We start from the raw sequence: 17,624 nt of genomic DNA, 5'->3' as shown, positions 1-17,624 counted from the left end.
TGTAAACTATAATCAGAAATTTGGAAAGGGGGGGGCAACAAAATATCACTTTACAAAGGAAAAATAAAGTAATTATTTAGTCATTCTATGAGATGAATGCTGTAATAATTGTTACTCTGCTCTGCAAAGATGGCAATACCATCTCATAATACGCAAAGGAAAACCATCCACAAGGCATTCACTGGACTCCACCTGCCTTGCCATCTCAAATCAGTATCTGAGATGATAGGCCGTCTGTCGCCTCATGATGGCACGTAGCTACAGCTGTTGACTCACCGAATGAAACCCACAATGATGGCCATAATGCTGAGGGCCATGAGGACACAGTGGGACACATCAGCCAAGTAGATGGCGAGCGTCCCGAGCTCAGGGTGGTGTATCAACACGAAGAACAGGATCAAGCAAATCAGGGATCCCACCAAAAGCAGCAACCCAAAGAACAGGCCCTTGCTGGCCCCCACACAGTCCACACGCCCGTGTTGCTGAGCGTGGGCCATGGCCACGGCGCGCCGGGACAACATAACTTCCAGGCGATGCTCCAGATCCTCTTCCGTCAAGTACCTGCAGGTCACCAAATATCAGATGCGGGGTTACAAAATTTAGCAGCGTCTAAATGACAGCAGACCTAGTACTGTCACTGACAGGCCAGACTGTCATGGTATGACACCATCACTTAACCTGATGAATGTCTGTCATCTTCAGACTGGACAACACCTGCTGAACTGGACCAAATGGCCACTTCACACTGACCTGCAACCTGTGTAGCATAATTTCTCAAACTCACAGCTCATGATACGTGTCTCCTTGTACAAATAAACCTATCCCATTAGTCACCATAATACTGAGAAATTTGAAGACTATTTTTTATTTTAAATATTATTTCCCTTTGTTCTCATCAATCTTAATAAGATTATTCTCTGTCTGTCATGATGCTTCTTAATATGTCACCCTTCTACATCATCATCAGTTTCTGACATCGATTGAAAAAAAAAAATTATGACAACCTTTCACATATTACATATCACAGAAGACAGTTTCCTGTACTCCTGCTCTGTACTGCAATGTAGGGAACTGTCTTTATATTTTAAAGCAAATGAAATTCTACCATCTCAGTTTCAACAGATGTTTGAGAAACAACGTCCTCTTTACCTCCAGCAAAGGGAAAATTTAGTAGTTCCTTGCTATGTTTTCTGTACAGTGAAAGCAACGTGGGGCAACAAATGTGGTTCATTATCACAATGACCAATTGAAGTAGTGGCTCTAACAACACTGGTTTATCAGTCGGGCGCATTGTACTTCTCTGACTCACTGCCAATTTGCAACTGTGCCCTTACACTGATCTGAAGTTCAGCTTCATTTAGACTCACAGTACTCATTCTGCAATGTGTCTAGCTGTGAAACAACTCCGTTTTGTATAGAGAAACAGAGTTGCCATAATTCTCAAAAATGTGAAATAACTGAGATTTGAGGTTCTCACGGTGGTGAATATGCAGATGGCTGTCTTCTGAACTGCTCCACCATGTAGTCTGGTAGAAGTTTATTGATGTCTGAAGGCAGCAAGCACCTATGAAACATAAGTAAACTTCTACCGGACTACATGGTGGAGCAGCTCAGAAGACAGCCATCTGCATGTGAAATAATATTTGTCTCTGTTAAATCTTCTTCACCTTTGTTTCTGCTTAACTTACTAAGATGAATCTTTGTTTCTCCAAGAATCTATTATGTCAGTTTTATACAGAGCCATTAGCTACTGGACTCTACCAACAAATAAATAAACCACAAGCAAACATGGCACAAAAGCAAATTTCTTAAATTCGCAATGCAGCGTCGCAGCCGCAGAAGATGTCTGTAAGCTCATACTGTGAATGTACAGTGTATTTGCAATGTCTAGAATAAGTGAGAAAAATTTTCTGTTCCAGCAATTCATGGCACTCAATTTAAAATAACATATTGTGATTGTATTTTTATGCAGATGGGAAGGATGGACACAAAGAAAACAAAACATACAGAAGCCCACTATCTCAATACATTGTAGCAAACCTTCTGAAAAAATCTAAATAAACAAGTCTGGTAGCCAAATGTTGTGAATGGCGCACAAGAGGTGATCATAGTAAATTAATCACACACACAAATATGATACCAAGGTTCCAAACATCACCATTCATCAGTTTTCAATAGATGTTACAGACAGACAGACATGTCAAAATTTTTCAGTGGTTTCTAAATAACATAAGACAAATGTGGCCTTCCTATAACACACAATATTTCTTTTCCGTCATACCAGGTTCTGGATGATAGCATCATGTGGACATTTGCTACACTGTCAACATTTCAAAGGCCATACTGTATCCATCATCAGGGTTGAAGGGAGTAATGTCAAAATGCAGCTATCCCTATACAAACCAGCCTTTCCTCAACATTCACCATTTCATCCCTAACAATACAGGCAGTATGTGTGATGAAATGACGGCAACGCATCCAACTTCACCGGCACCCAAAAAGCAGGTTCAACATCCATATCTTCTGCCAACGATGGCAGAAGATATGGTTTCTTAGCCATTCAGGCACCTGACATGGCTTGTAACCCAAGAGTCTTTCATCAACTTCAGTCGCCGTGAAAGCCTCACTTTATACATACATAATGAATCGCTGTGAAACCTTAAAATTGGTAAGAGTTAATTTACATTAATGGAGAAGTCAACAAACAAAACTGCCTCTACTTGTCACAAGAAAAGCAATTAAGGAGTAAGAAGTTGCACAGCTGATGATTTAGTGCAATGTATGCGACTCTCACGTTATCAGATGCTTCTTCCTCTGATGTCATCAATGGAGAAAGTCACATATGCATCTTAGGACAGAAGCTCATACTCCCGGATAGTTACAAATTTATAACAGAGATGGAATTATCAAAGACAGCCAACGGAATGGGCACCAAGATAATCCGAATTAATTCCAATACGTCCCTGTGTGCAGTTGCCCGAAATCGTGGAGTTACTCACTAGCGTTTCGAACAATTCAAGCGGGATTAAATTAACTTTGGTTTACAACATCGTTCTGATACTAGTGGAGGATTATCCGACAAATACTATCCTGTGAAATAAAGTGCTTTCCAACTGATTCAAGACTTCAAGGACATCTTATTAAGAATTCCTACTCATTACTCTGCTAGCACAGAGATCACACTCAACAGAACGGCTGACCTGGGACTGCGTCCAATGTGTCTCCACATTACGTATATGACAGCTGCCCCGATCAGGCTGTACTCTATGATAAATGGGAAGAGGTATGGGGCAGAGTCCTGTACAATGGAGCCCATAATGTTGACACGACCACATGCAGGAACAGAGTCCATTGTGACATTGCTGGTGAGGGCCTGTGGTAACAGACTGGCTATGTTCTCTGCCTCTGTAGGGCTGCCAGATCCTGCAACAGACATACATTTTTTGAAGTGAACATTTGACATGTCTCCATAAATAGGAAGAATGCAGTTGACTTGGACAATGCCACAGTCAGCCACACAAAAATAGTCATTGACATCTTTTAAACTTCATCTATATAAGATTTAGAAATGTGGCTGACATTCAAAGAAAAGACACCACATTTCCATTAATTACAGAGGTAACTCAGGTATGACGCGTAGGTAAATGAACACCATTCCTTGTGAGAATGAAATTAAGTCTGTGCACTTAATGCACAGTTACTGATATTCAGTTCATATGAAGCAAAAACTTATCACTGCCCTCAGATAAATGAATGTAAACACATTACAGAATTTATCCATCACAAGGCAGAAATGCGAATTTTCAAAAATTATTCAGTTTTGTTTTTTTATACAGAACAGGCACAAATGTGTGTATTTTAAACACCTGGCAGTAAAGGTAACAAAGGGCAATCAATTGCATAAAACATTTTTGTGAAAAGTGGAATTTAAGATAAATTTAGCTAAGAGATAGAAAGTAGTGTTTATGAAGAGAGGGAAACCGAGTAGGAATGGAAAATGGTGGTGGGATGGAGCGGAGATATACGAGGTAGGTAGTGAAGAAAACAAAATACTTATGCAGCGGTACATGGCAGAAAAAGAGAAAATGGGTAATAATCAGGGGGGAAACAAGCTTTAAGTAGTATTAATATATATAGCTAGAGCACCAAACATTGGCTTCAAACTTTTAGAGCACGGGTGGAAATTCGATGATTGAAAGATGGATCGAAAGAGAAAGTGGATATCCACGAGTTATTCTGTAAAATAGTAATGGCTGTGCTAAACATGGCAGCAAATGGAGTACGTGTGAAAGAACTGGTAACAACAAGTACAAAGCAGAGAGTGGCAGAGAGAGTCCTTAGATACTGGCTATGGCTGTGGGAAATGGATGAAATGAGCCTATCGGAAGATGCGTTAAAACAACAAAGTTCGGAGAAAGAGAACAACTGGCTGAATGAAATAAAACATCAATTATAAATACTCAGTATGGGGCATGAGCGGAGAAGTGAATAACAGAAATGTATGCAGAGAAGCAAACAAAATGTGACTGGACGTTGACAGACGAAAGACGGAAGCCAGCACGAGAGAAAACAGGTCACTGGTATTCTACAGTGAAGGACTTTTGAGGTTATACCCAATAAATTTAACACACACCAAATTTGTACTTAATAAATTCTATGAAAATAACATTAGTAATATGCACAATAAGAATTGTAATGGCAGTAGTATTTATTACTGTTGTTATTATTACTGTTGTTGTTGTTGTTGTTGATTTAGCAGTAGTGGTTACAACAACAATCTGTAACATATTTACAATTGGAAGCAGAAAAGAAATCTGACTCAAGCAGGATTTGACGCTATGACCGCCAATGCACAAGTTCAGAACAATAACTTAAATTTTATTAAGATATCCGTCTTCTGGGTTATTGCGCTGTGTAGTCTGGTCAATGTTAACCAACGTTTCAGAGGTCATACTGCCTCCGTCATCAGGGCGATGAATATGCAGTATGACCTCTGAAACGTTGGTTAACATCGACCAGACTACACAGCGCAACAACCCAGAAGACAGATATCTTCATATTCACCGCTGTGAGAACCTCAAATCTTACATTAAATTTTATTGCTGGCGGAATGTCGGAAGCCTGTAAAGGTTGGCTTCCTTGAAAACAGTATTAAGATAATTAGAAAAATATGAATTAGATTTAGCGGAAGTACAAAGCAAACAGAACAAGTCTGGCAATGAAGCAACACACATCTGTACATTCTTCTAAGGAAACGGGAAAGCTATTCATCAATTAGGGACAGGATTCTTCACATGTAAGGGTATCGTATAAGCAGTTTAAGAAGGTACATTTTGTTAGTTATAGGATGCAAAAAATACTAAGAGGTCAGGTTAATATTGTTCTGAATGTGCCTGCACCACCTGAGGATAAATGTGATGATAAAAAGAACAGCTTTATGAGGAACTAGAGTGGGTGTTATAACAATTCCATGAGAACCGCGGTGAAATATTATTAGGAAATTCCAGTGCAAAGGTGGGGATGGGAGATATTTTAAAACCAACAAGTGAGAATAGAATTTACACAGAATTCCACTGATGGAAGGTCAGAATGATCACATCTTTATAGAAAGAAAATGACAATCAAGTATACTGGATGCATGACCTCTCAGAGGGGCTGACAGTTGTACTGACCACTATTTGGTTGTTACAGAACTTATGATGAGATTTTTGGTAAATAAACAAGGAGCACAAAAGCCTGATAAGCAGAAATTTTGTTTCAAAGAGCTATACAATGCATAAATTAAGGAAAAGTATCAGGTCAAAACCTTGAAGAGGTTTGCAGCCTTGAAAACTTGAAGATAATGTGGACATCAACAGGGCTTGAGAAAATATAACAGAGAACATCAAAATTTCAGCATAAACAAAGAATGTTCACAATTATTGACGATAAAAACTCAGGCTAAATACAAACAGCAGTGGCTTCAGAATCCTAGCCAAAAGAATGGATACAACATGGGCAAAGCAAGACACAAATCAAATAGAACTCTGACCAAAGATGAATAAAATCAACGAGCCTCAAACATCAAAAATAAAACTACCAAGAGACGTACACAGAGGAATAAATAACTATAAGAAGGGTCACCTACTTAGAACTAACTTGGTAAAAGATAAGAATAATGATCTGCTTGCAGCTTCTCAGAGTACTTCAAATCAGAGGAGGAAGAATTACTTCTCCCAGATACTTAATATACATGACATTGAAAACCAGTTGCCAAAGCTTTTGGGCAGAGGTGGTTGCCATTAACACTCATCAGAGATGAAACAGGTTACCTGTTCCTTTACCAAACTCTAGAAAAAAATTAGAACATGTTTAAAAATATAAATTAGACATAACATATATGGTAGTGCCACAAGAAGACTCACTGCAGAGCTAATCTTGAAACTAGGAAATGGGATTTGGATGCCATTACAGCCCTGCCTCATCTCTTGCTCTTATCAAGGAATTTTTCCATGTGTACGCAAATTAAAAACTGTGCATATATAAAGCCAAATATCATAACTGGATACAAATGGAAAACTATGGAAACTTGAAATATGTTGGTTTGTGAGGGATTTCCACATATGAACTTCTATTTCTGACACAGGATATTGTTATGCGCTTATGGGAAATACGAAATTTAATACAGGACTTCACTGTAGACAACACAAGTGAATATGAGTCAGTTCTAAAGGGTTCTGCCGATGCTGGATTACATTTAAAATTATTCACAATCTGGAATTTTTCCATTGTCCTTGTTTGAAAGAAAGAAACCATGAGATTTCAGAAACTGACTGTGTTTCCATCTTCAGGCGAGAGGTATGTACTCAGGGACGGAGACTAGCTCTATCTGACGGACCCAACTCAGTAGGTACCTTCCCTCTCACCTGAAGACGGAAACATAGCCAGTTTCTGAAACGTCGTGGTTTCTTTGTTTAAAACAAGGACGATGGAAGAAGTCCAGACAAGTGAATATGGGTTAGACAGGAACACACAACAAATGGGAAACTGATATAACACAGACTCAAATGTTTGGCTTAATGTCCATAATAGTTCTTCTATCAGAATTCTGTACTCAGTGGAGGGAGCCATTAAATTTTTTGTATAGTGCATACAGTATTTAGAATAAACCATTTCTCTTATAGAAATGGTTCTGCAATAGTTCAGACACAGTATTTTCCAAAAGAAAAGGGCATAGCCAGTACTACCTTGTTAACACATAACTAACATTAGATCAAGCCGGCATAAGCAGTTGTAATTATTTAGCAAGCTAAACTCTGATAATCTTAAACCTTAAGACATCATTATTGAAAGAAATATAATCATTTTAATGTACAAAATTAAACAAAAACCGTGCTTTCAGCACATTATTATATTACAGCCAAATGTGTAAAAACACAAAATAAGGCAATTTGACTTTGTACAAGTGCCATCAACAGAAATAACAGCATACAAGACCCAGAGTCTATTTGCAAAGCTCGACAGACTACGCTCGCAGCATGCAGCCCTCACCAATAGAGAATTCCTCGATGCCAAAAAAGGGGGGGGAAGGCACGGGCGCAGTGGTGGTGGCTGCAGTCGTAGTGCTGGTGGGTGTGACTGTAGTGGTAGTCATGGTGGTTGTAGTACTGGGAATGGTGGTTGTGCTGCTGCTTGTGGAGGACAGAGTGCTTTGCAATGCTGCCAATGTGGTAGTCAGAATGCTAGTTGTAAACCGAGCCATCGTTGTGGCAGCAGTGGTCGTGGCCGCAGCAACAGAGGGAGCTGCTGTCAGCATGCGATTGTTCTCTGTGTGGGACAATGCAACAGTTCATCATGCAGAATGGCAAGGACTGGTGGTGTGTCACAAGTTTGACAATCACAAAGGCAGATAAGAATCAGGTATTTTGAGCTTTATGAACTGAGCTTCTTTAAAAGCTTTAAAACATTTTCCCACCTTTAATATTGTTACAAACATCAGTTAACACAATTTAAAAACACAGATGCTATTTGCAGTGTAAATGAAATAAAATTCTCAAATAAACTCTATATGGGTAATGTACCAAGTAATTAAATGTTAAAGCAGATGGTACATCTATTTACCATTGCACTATAAATATGTAAAAATATGATTCCATCTTACAAATAGTAAGCAGCCTTGCAGCATGATCTGAAGCTCTAACGGCAATGAAGTACAATGAATTCCACTTGGGCTAAGAGCCATGTCAGGTGGTTTAATGGAGAAAACACCAATGTTTCAAGAACTATCTTTGTCCTCGTCCTCAGGGTACTGTAGCTGTAGGAGATCCCATCCAAGCACGGATGGACTCTCTTATAAATGCAGTGGTGTCTTCTTCATTAAACCACCTTCCAAGGCTGGTAGCCCAAGAATAATTCATTATAGCCTTCAGGCACATTCATGACTCTGTGGAATACCTTTCAAAATAACTCCATCTGTACGCCTGTACACGTGCAGCAACATGAAACTGTGTGTTGTTTATTTACTTAACTAGTCAATTTTTACACAGTTAAATAATAATTATGATGAGTAAAATGATTCAGCTTGTTGTAAACATCAGGCTCATTTTAAAAACAAATTACTTCAAAATGGGCCAGTGCAGCTCAGTCAATATAGTGATTGGCTACGGACTGGACGACCGGGGTTCGTTCCCCGACAGAGGCAGAGGATTTTTCTCTAGCCTCTGCATCCAGACTGGTTCTGGGGCCCACCCAGCCTCCTATCCAATGGGTACCAGGGTCCTTTCCCGGGGGTAAAGTCCGGCCACGGCGTAATTATGACCACTCAACCCCCCCCCCCCCCAACTATTGCCAAGGTCAAGAATGAGTAGGAGTTACACTCCTCTCCCCCTAGGTGCCTACATGGTGTTTCATGAGACAGCTTTTTACTTTTACATTATTTAAAACAATTAACTTAAATCAGAATGCTAAAACATTCAGAAGTGAAAAACACTCATTAAGTCATAAAATCATAATTATTAAAACTGCAGGTGTTTAGTGAAGATTCTTCTAAAACAGTGAATGAGCAAGTTATCTAAAAGTACGATCGACGCACCCATCTACTTATCCATGAACTGACTTCTTGTCATCACAGAACATTTCACCATGTAAAATTCACTGACTTCTGAAGAACATTTACAGAGACAATCATTGTTCTTCTGATGTCAGCATAGTTGGATAGAGGGTTAGGCATCTTACAAATATTGTGTGCCACAAATGGTGACACCAGATTGCAAGGAATAGAGAATGGTGGCGTGCGCTTATCTCGTGAAACACCACGTAACAAAGGGCAACAATTTCCTTTAAAACAGTTGTCAATGGAGCGGCGACCAAGGATTCACCATGAAAGAGATTTAAAGTCGAACTATTCACATGAAAAGCCACAGGAAAGGGTTATCCTTGTGAATTTTCTGTAGCAGGGACAGACAATCACAATTCTGCTCACTGTGTGGAGACACTGGAGCAGCTGAAAAACCAAATTGCTGGAGTGAGGCCAGAAAAGAAAGAGAAACGTCTTCAGCATAACAACGCTCCATACAGCATCATGGTAAGAATGGGTGGACTGTCTTGCCACATGCCATACAGTATGGATCTTGCACCATCAGACTTTCCTCTGTTCGTCCCAACAAAGAACAGTCTTCACATAGAACCACATCTGTTATGAATATGCTCTTATAGCAGCTGTCAAGAAGCTGACAGCAAGTTTTAAATTAGTGCAGTGGAGGGGAAGGTTTATAGAAAGGGGTGGAAAAATAAAGGTGACATACCTTAAGGTTTCAAGGATCACAATTTTCATTTATGTATCTTTATTCCCAGCCAAGAAGAGAATGGCATTTATTTCAAAACATTACTCAAACATCTTAACCATAGCCGCTCCACCCCATGGGTACAACAGGTGTATCGCACCTGGGTGGTAGCATATGAGGGGTGGCAACTTGCTATGGGGGCACAAAATTTTGAAGCATTGCATTGGAGTGCTGAAAATCGGGGGTGGCACCAGAGGGTACATCTGTCTAAGGGAGCCATGGAGCATTTAAAAGAGATTAAATCCATTGACAATTGAACCTGGTAATATTTTGCTTACTTCTTCCTTCTCTGATACTTGTTTCAAATAGTGTATGCAGTAACAGCTAGCTCCCTGTTTTGACTGAATGTATTTTAAATAAGCCCAATGATGACAATAAGCTGAAACACGTCACGCATAAATTCGCTAGTCAAGTAAATAGACACAAATTGTGTGTAAGATAGACTAATATTCTTACAAATTTTCTGAACTGTGCCACAACACTTTGCTAAGTATAATATTAATCATAGGTAATACCAGTATTCTCAGTTCTAGTCTGAATAATAATAGTGAAAAATTATTGACATCCCAGGGAAGTTTGAACAGCCCCTCCATTAAAGATCTAGAAAGTTTACATTAACTCCCTGTGCTGACAAATTAAATCCTGTCTCATCCCCTGCCCAGAATTTCCTGACTTGTTCATTTTTTGTGTAATTTCAACATCTCTGGGCCCCCTAGCTGCAATGTTCATCTGCTCCATCAAACTATGTAATGCAGTATTCTATCTTCCACTAATTCATAAGTAAATTATTAACTGAAATGAATTCCCTATAACTCATTAATGAAAAATGTATGACAAAAAGGTTTTTTTTTTAAAGTGTTTATCTAGTCAAAAGGTTTTGAGCCTGTGTCAACGATGATTCTCCACACATCTGCACTAATTGGCACTGCAAGTTATGGATAATGCAAGTGGAAACCTTTAACAATTTTCACACATCATCAGACAAACAAAAGGAAGAGGCATGCAACATTTGAAAGGCTATATACACACACTGACATCTAAAGAAGGTACAGATACTGGAAACAGGGAGCATGTACTACACATAAGTAAAAGCATTATGTCCTCTTACAAAGTCATGAAAATAGAAGCGGTAACAAAGGAAGAGAACTTATTATGCCATTTGAGTACTCTTTCCACTCCCATCTACTTGCATGAGACCTTTAACAACTTCACTATCAATGATGGCTGTGAGTGAAGCCAAATCTTAGACGTCACTGAAATATTTGATCTCTTCTCCAGCAGATACCAGCCAACTTCCAAGACTTCTTCACAGTTCACACTACAACTTTCTAGGAACTGAAATATGTATCGATTTTTAATAAAATTTTGTAAAAAAGAAGTTAATTTACGCAGTCCCTAAAGCTTAGACCAGTCCAAATGGACCGATAGCAATGGTGACTATACACCCACAGGTGTAAGGAGCCAGTGACTGTTGATTCTTCTTTTTTAGGAAATATTACTGATGCAGTTTCCAGACTCAGGTAGCAGAAGTACAGTACATACAAGTTTGGACACTGCTATTTTGGGGAGATTTAGTAACGTACAGTGCTGTCAACACATACTTTTAATTCAGAATTAATTTACTATTAATTAATAATAAAACACCAATTTAATGGTTAATATGTGCAGGCTTTTACCATGAAAAGTCTTCTTCTTCCTAACACATTTCCACTTCAATTTGGTTGTCTGACAACCAAGCCTCCACACGTATCTCTGTCTTCCGGTAGCTCTTCCTATGACTTTTCTTCTCTCCGTGCAACATCTTTTCTAACCTGCTGTTCGGATATTAATCTTGGCCTCCCTGTTGGACATTCTTCTCTCCCTCTGATGTTAAAAAACTTCCTTGGATAACCACCTCATTCTATTATTTGTTAGTCTGTCTTCTAAACTGTTTAACTTTAGTTATATTCCCCGCCCCCCCATGTGTTTTGAGTTTTAATTAATTCTTCATGGGCTACCAACTGTGTCAGGTGGGTGACACGTTTCTGTTTTTGCCTTTCAACCACTTGGCATGGCTGGTAGCCTGAGAACAATTCATTATGCTTGGTGGCCATGAATGCTTCAGATCACACATGTTTCGGGTTTTCCTTCTGCACTTCTTCTTATAAAAACATCTTTGCTGCCAGCAATCTACTCATAATATCTGCCATGATCCATGTCCAAGTATCTACTCCATACATTAATTTGGGCATATAGTACCTTTTAAATATGCATATTCTATCTTCTTAGGCATTTCCAAAATACAACCCTCTAACTGGTAAAATTTTTATGAATTTTTTGTTCTGCCTAATTTGTTCTTTAACAATTTCATCTGTCTCTATTTTACTTCCTAAATATCGAAAGCTATCCACTCCCATTATTTCAAGACTACCACATTTCATCTCCTCCATGCCCACCGTCTTCCAGTTTATTTTTGTAACCAGACATTGATCTAAATTGATGTTTAATTCAAAATCTTTATGCACTGTAACAACCCTCTTGAATTTCTTCTCTAAAGGCATTCTGTCACAACCCTTACAGTCTCACACTTTTCTGTCTAACCATTGTCGCTGTTTTAACGCTTTTCGTAAATGTTCTCTATTCGATTAATTCCCTGGGTAAACATGGCAGCAAAGTAAAATATCACACTCCTGGCCAGTACCTAACTGCAATCATCCAGTGAATATCCAATTACTTTGCTCTCTTCACTCAGCTCACAAGATAACGAACACCGAAGCCAGAAAAATGTGGTGCAAAAAGCTCAAAAAGTGAGGAATGCTGAAGTCAAGAGAGGCGAGATGTCAAAAGTTAAGTCAATTCATGGTTATGATTAATTAATTGTAACAGCAATGGCACAATTTATCACTGTTAATAAAATGTCTACACACAAGCAAGTTCACAGTCTTTCCTCCATTTCCAGGATATAAACTTCGTCTTCAAATTATGATACATTTTCAAAACCCCTGCAAGTACAAGCTCCCTATGCCCAAGCACAAATGTAGTTGTGGGGGGCACAGCTCCATGCATCCCATACCTCAGCAGCACAAAATGAAGTACAAGTCGTGAAAAGATATTTGGAATTATATAAACATATTTACAGCCATATGAACTAGTTTCTAACTGGCAATTGATAGCGGAAGGAACGCTCACCGAGGTGCCGGTCTGGCAACAGCGTGGCTGTGGTGGTGGTAGCAGTGGTGCTTATGACTGCTGACAAGTACTTGCGATTCTCATTGTTGGTGATCTCCTTGATGCTTTCCAGCACCAGAGTGCGTATCCACACGCACAGGTTAGTTGCCACAATGTGCATTAAACCGAAGCGTGCCAGTATCTTGAAGCGGTGGATGTTCAACTGCAACACACACGCCCGCTTCCTGCACTGTTAACTGGACTTGTCAAATATTACACCAACTGAACTCAAACTAAAATGCTGTTGCCTTCCTGACTAAACTAGACGCATAAAACAAAAATATGCTCCGCTCACGTGCCTCAGCAAATGAATGTGTCTCACAATGACATTAATATAAGCCAGATAAGAAAAAGACACAAAGTACTACGTAAATCTGTGAAACAACTGCAAATCTATTTGAAATTGTCAAATTAATGAGCAAACTGTTGAATGAACATGTCAAACAATCACACATCAGGTGAACCTAATGTTACCTGGCCATGAAGAAAAAAGAAACGCAATGTTAATTCACCATATCGCACTAACATTCTGTAAGGTAGATACAACGAGCACATTAATGCAGTGCCAGTTTGGCATATCAGATTAATGCCAGTAATGCAACATCAAGCTACCATGTCAGCCTGCCTTATCATTGACATAATTCAACGCAAAAGTTACACCATGGTACGCTAATGCAATGAAATGTAACTGCTAACATGATACACATGTCATGACACTTACCCGTGAGTTCATGAAGATGAAGTACATCTGCATGAATGTGAAGATCATCTGCAGCACAGGGTTGATGCCACGCAATATCTGGTAGCATGGCGACGTGAATGGGATCTCAAAGAACGCCCCACACTCCAGCCCATTGTAGATCATAGTTCCCAGACCGAAAGCTAGAATGTAACTCAAATGCTATTTACACTGACACTGTGTTGTACTTCTGTATGGATGGTTATTAAACCAAAGGGAAATATCCATTGAAACTAGAAGGAAGAGATGTCTGTGACTCACAACCAAGAATTCCATGTAAAATGAAACAGAGAAACAGATTTGTGTTAAAAGGATGAGAAATATAGTTGTATTCAGAGAAAATGTTGGCAAAAGAAACGCAGATCGCCGCCATGTAAACCTCAAATCGTACTTAAAAGAAATGTGGTTACAAGTAATTCACAAAGTGATGACATTTTGCATTTTAAAGATAAGCAGGTTTTCTTGGTGGAGTGACTGCCTTTAGACAGCAAGTTCAAATTACTACTCCATGCGGAATACAAATTTTTATAATCTTCTGAGAAGTAATAACTATTCTAAGCATTATAAAGATTGGAAAATTAATGGGAACTGAACTAAAAGAGAGGAAATTCTGCTTAATCACAACAGGGAACCTATGAAATTGGAGGGCACTACAGTGACTGTCATGGTAGAGTTAGTGGTGAGACCAAGAGGAAATCACAGATGAAATCCTCACATGCACAAACTTACCAATGGCACCAACACGCAGGAAGAAGCTGCCATGGCTGTGAACATTCTGCGATGTTTTTCGTTTCCGGGGCGCGTTCTGAGGGCGGCCAGACTCCAGATCCTGCGAGTCAGAACCAGTTAGCTTTTCCTGAGAGGGGCTGTCCCCACCAGCGCCATCATTGAGGTTCACATCCTTGCTGCTACGCAGGTTTCGCAGAACCCCCTGCACACAGTCACATTCAAGCTAGCATGGCTCATAAAATATTGAATGGATCAGGGGATGGACATACACAATCGCACACGCATAAACGTGCGTGTACGCACACACACAGTACAGTAAAAGACTTTGTCCTATGAACACATACAAAGCCAATGGCAGGTGCTGCTCAAATGAGTGGGCTCTCCCAATGTCATTAAGGGCTCATGATATCCTATCCAGTCATCATCACATTTTCTCCAACAGACATTAAATGTTAACAAAATTTGCAACGCTGATGAATCGATGCTCATAACAGTTCCTTATGTGTGTCAATAAAATAATACGCTCTTCCAAACTTAACCATGTGTATCACTATTTAGCCACAGCCACTTGGTTAAAAAGGTTAAGTTGGCATTCAAATTCTTAGAAGTGAATGTGTCCATTACTCAAGGTACGATGCCTTTGATGATGACCAGAAAACTGTAAGGGTGATACAAAGACATGAGGGAAAACATCTTATGCCCTGATTTAGATTTCAACCCATGGGAGCTTCTTGGAAATGGTGAGTCAGTTGTGGAAATCAATCTGTTTGTGAAAATTTGCATGCCATCACATTCCTCCAATAGTACTACCATGTCTAGTGCCTAGACTTATGAAGTGAAAACACCACTAATGTTGAATGATGAAAGATGTTTGAAAATATGTGTATTTTACTGGTGTAATTGTTTTAGGAAAACATAATTTTATATGATCACAAGAAGTATTATTATGGTATGATTATTGTCATAACTGATGAATATTGTTAATGACAAGAAACTTTTAAGGCGACATTTAAACATATTAATTAGCAGTCCCAATAGTTTTTTAAATCTGTAAGGTTTAATTCTTCAGAATCCTATAATGCACCATGCCAATGCCCTCTCTCTCTCTCTCTCTCACACACACACACACACACACACACACACACAAGTGCATTAATGGAATAGATTTGCGAAAGGTGACTAAAGGCACGAGAACCCATTCTTCCTGTTACAGAGCCACACTGCACGATTCTCTAAAAGTTTGTGGCCATGACTGGTTCAATACAGGAACACAGTTGATATATATACACAATGTTCTGGGAGTTAGTTCTCCCGTCTTTAGGCAATTTATTCTCATGATACACTTTTTGTTCTATTATTAGTGAAAATGGTCAGGATGAAGTCCAGGACCTTTCAAATCCTGGGGTAGTACGCTAAGCAGTAGACCAGAAATTGTTGTAATTATAAGTCTACACGTGTTACACATCCAGTTTTCCCATTCTGTAAGATTTCCTCGTTCACTGGTTTCTGTTTCTAGGGTTTATATGTTTATCCACGTCCGCTTTTAACTTAAAAGGAAGAGACAAACATTGAAATTGAAGCCCTAATTCAGAGAAACCATTACCCTGCATATTGAAAAGTGAAAAATGAATAAGAAACACCTTAAATGGTCTAATCAGCCTCAAACATACAGTGATGTGTTACATATAGGACATGAAGAAACAGTTACGTGTTGTGTAAACGCAGAAAGAATGAACGTATAAACTTGCATTCACAACATAACGTTCCAGTATAATCTTGTTTCTAGCTTTGACTAAGAACTTCTTTTATCAATTTTGGGGGGTGTCCATTTCTTATTAGTGTCAATGTTGAAGTTGCTTCTTCCTCTTTGCAGGTGTCTTCATTTGTGCACATGGGCGTTTCTCTGTTATGTAGGCATTTAACTATTCCCTGTCTGGTGATGAGTGAGTGCTCAGAGGTGTGCTGTAGGTAATGTCTAATGGCAGACAAAATATTCTGAACTGCCTTCCTGATTATTTTCCACTCCCTTGCAAGAAATGTGCAATTGACACTGTTTGCAGAAGTTACAGTAACATCATCTCTTGCTCCAGTGATGCTTGCCAAAATCCATTTCCAGTAGCGTTAATCTGTACTGTGTGCAACAGATAATTAGTATAAGAAATAAGTAACATGTAAAAATTGTTAAATTCCCAACCAATGTCAAAAAAAAAAAACTAGTACCTTTTCTCTGAGACCAGCCAAAGTGCCAGGTGAGATGAAGCCCTTTAACTATAGACTGAGGTTAGGTTAGGTTGTGCTACTTGGTCATTGCTATCAGATATCTTATGGGAATGTGAAAGATGAGTGAAGTCACCCCCAAGACTGAGAAGCCAACATCCAGCCACCTCAGCTATGGCACGACCTTCAACCAGTATTCCTCCATCAGCAATTTTTCATTTTCACATCTAAAGCCTTTTTTTTTATTATATTACAGGGTCTCTTTACCCCTTTGTGTATCATGCACAAAGGCATAATTTATTTATTCTTCAGAAAACAGTTGACCTTACAGCAATAAGCCCAAGGAATTAAACTGTTCACGTTATTTTGAACAACTTTTGTAATAACAAATTCTTCTTATAATCAACAGTTTTGAAGAGAATCTACAGTTTTTGATATGAAAATATCTAGTGGTGATTTCTGACCTTGACTGTCATTTGGAAAAGCTGTCAGGGGAGCAGATTTGTGACCAAGCCAGAAAACATTCTACAGTTCCCAAGAATTCACCCCAAAAACAGATTTCTCTGTACACACATTCTCCAACAGGTCTGTGGCTGGCCCCTAGACTAATACCATAAAGTATCTGTCACTACCAGCTGTGACTTCTGCCTACAACATTAGCCAACAGACTTCAACAATTCTTGTTCATTCAGAGTGGTGATACTGCATTTCAACAAATGGAAACACCTGGTGAAGCTGTACTCAATGATGCCTGAATAACTTCAATTTTGAGTACACATATTTTCCAAATAAGTTCTTTGTAATGTTTTACAATCCCCTATTGTTGATAAAAATCAACAATAGTACAAATATTAGAAAAAAAATTACATTTATTAATTAAAATATGTACCACACAGAAATTTGTCAGCTCT

At 39.0% G+C, this 17,624-nt stretch overlaps 1 protein-coding gene across 10 annotated transcripts in view; it reads right to left on the bottom strand.

Moving 5' to 3' along the window:
- Positions 1-17,624, bottom strand: part of OtopLa (proton channel otopetrin-like a) — an 89,837-nt gene that overhangs the window by 8,880 nt on the left and 63,333 nt on the right. For 7 of the 10 annotated variants that reach the window (XM_087357344.1, XM_087357340.1, XM_087357345.1 and 4 more), the window contains 6 exons: positions 14,497-14,698; positions 13,750-13,910; positions 12,990-13,209; positions 7,531-7,806; positions 3,201-3,423; positions 277-561 (listed from right to left, as the gene is read on the bottom strand). In XM_087357344.1, the coding sequence (XP_087213470.1) occupies positions 277-561; positions 3,201-3,423; positions 7,531-7,806; positions 12,990-13,209; positions 13,750-13,910; positions 14,497-14,698 (1,367 nt within the window). The remainder of the gene's footprint in view (positions 1-276; positions 562-3,200; positions 3,424-7,530; positions 7,807-12,989; positions 13,210-13,749; positions 13,911-14,496; positions 14,699-17,624) is intronic. The other 3 variants (XM_087357341.1, XM_087357350.1, XM_087357349.1) reach the window with 2 other exon arrangements.

Source organism: Zootermopsis nevadensis, unplaced genomic scaffold (genome assembly GCF_977971745.1).
Source record: "Zootermopsis nevadensis isolate Lab colony 2312 unplaced genomic scaffold, Znev_1.0 Znev_ptg000028l, whole genome shotgun sequence".
NCBI lineage: Eukaryota > Metazoa > Arthropoda > Insecta > Blattodea > Termopsidae > Zootermopsis > Zootermopsis nevadensis.
The sequence above is the reverse complement of the archived record's forward strand: the minus strand, read 5'-3'. Positions and strand labels throughout refer to the sequence as shown.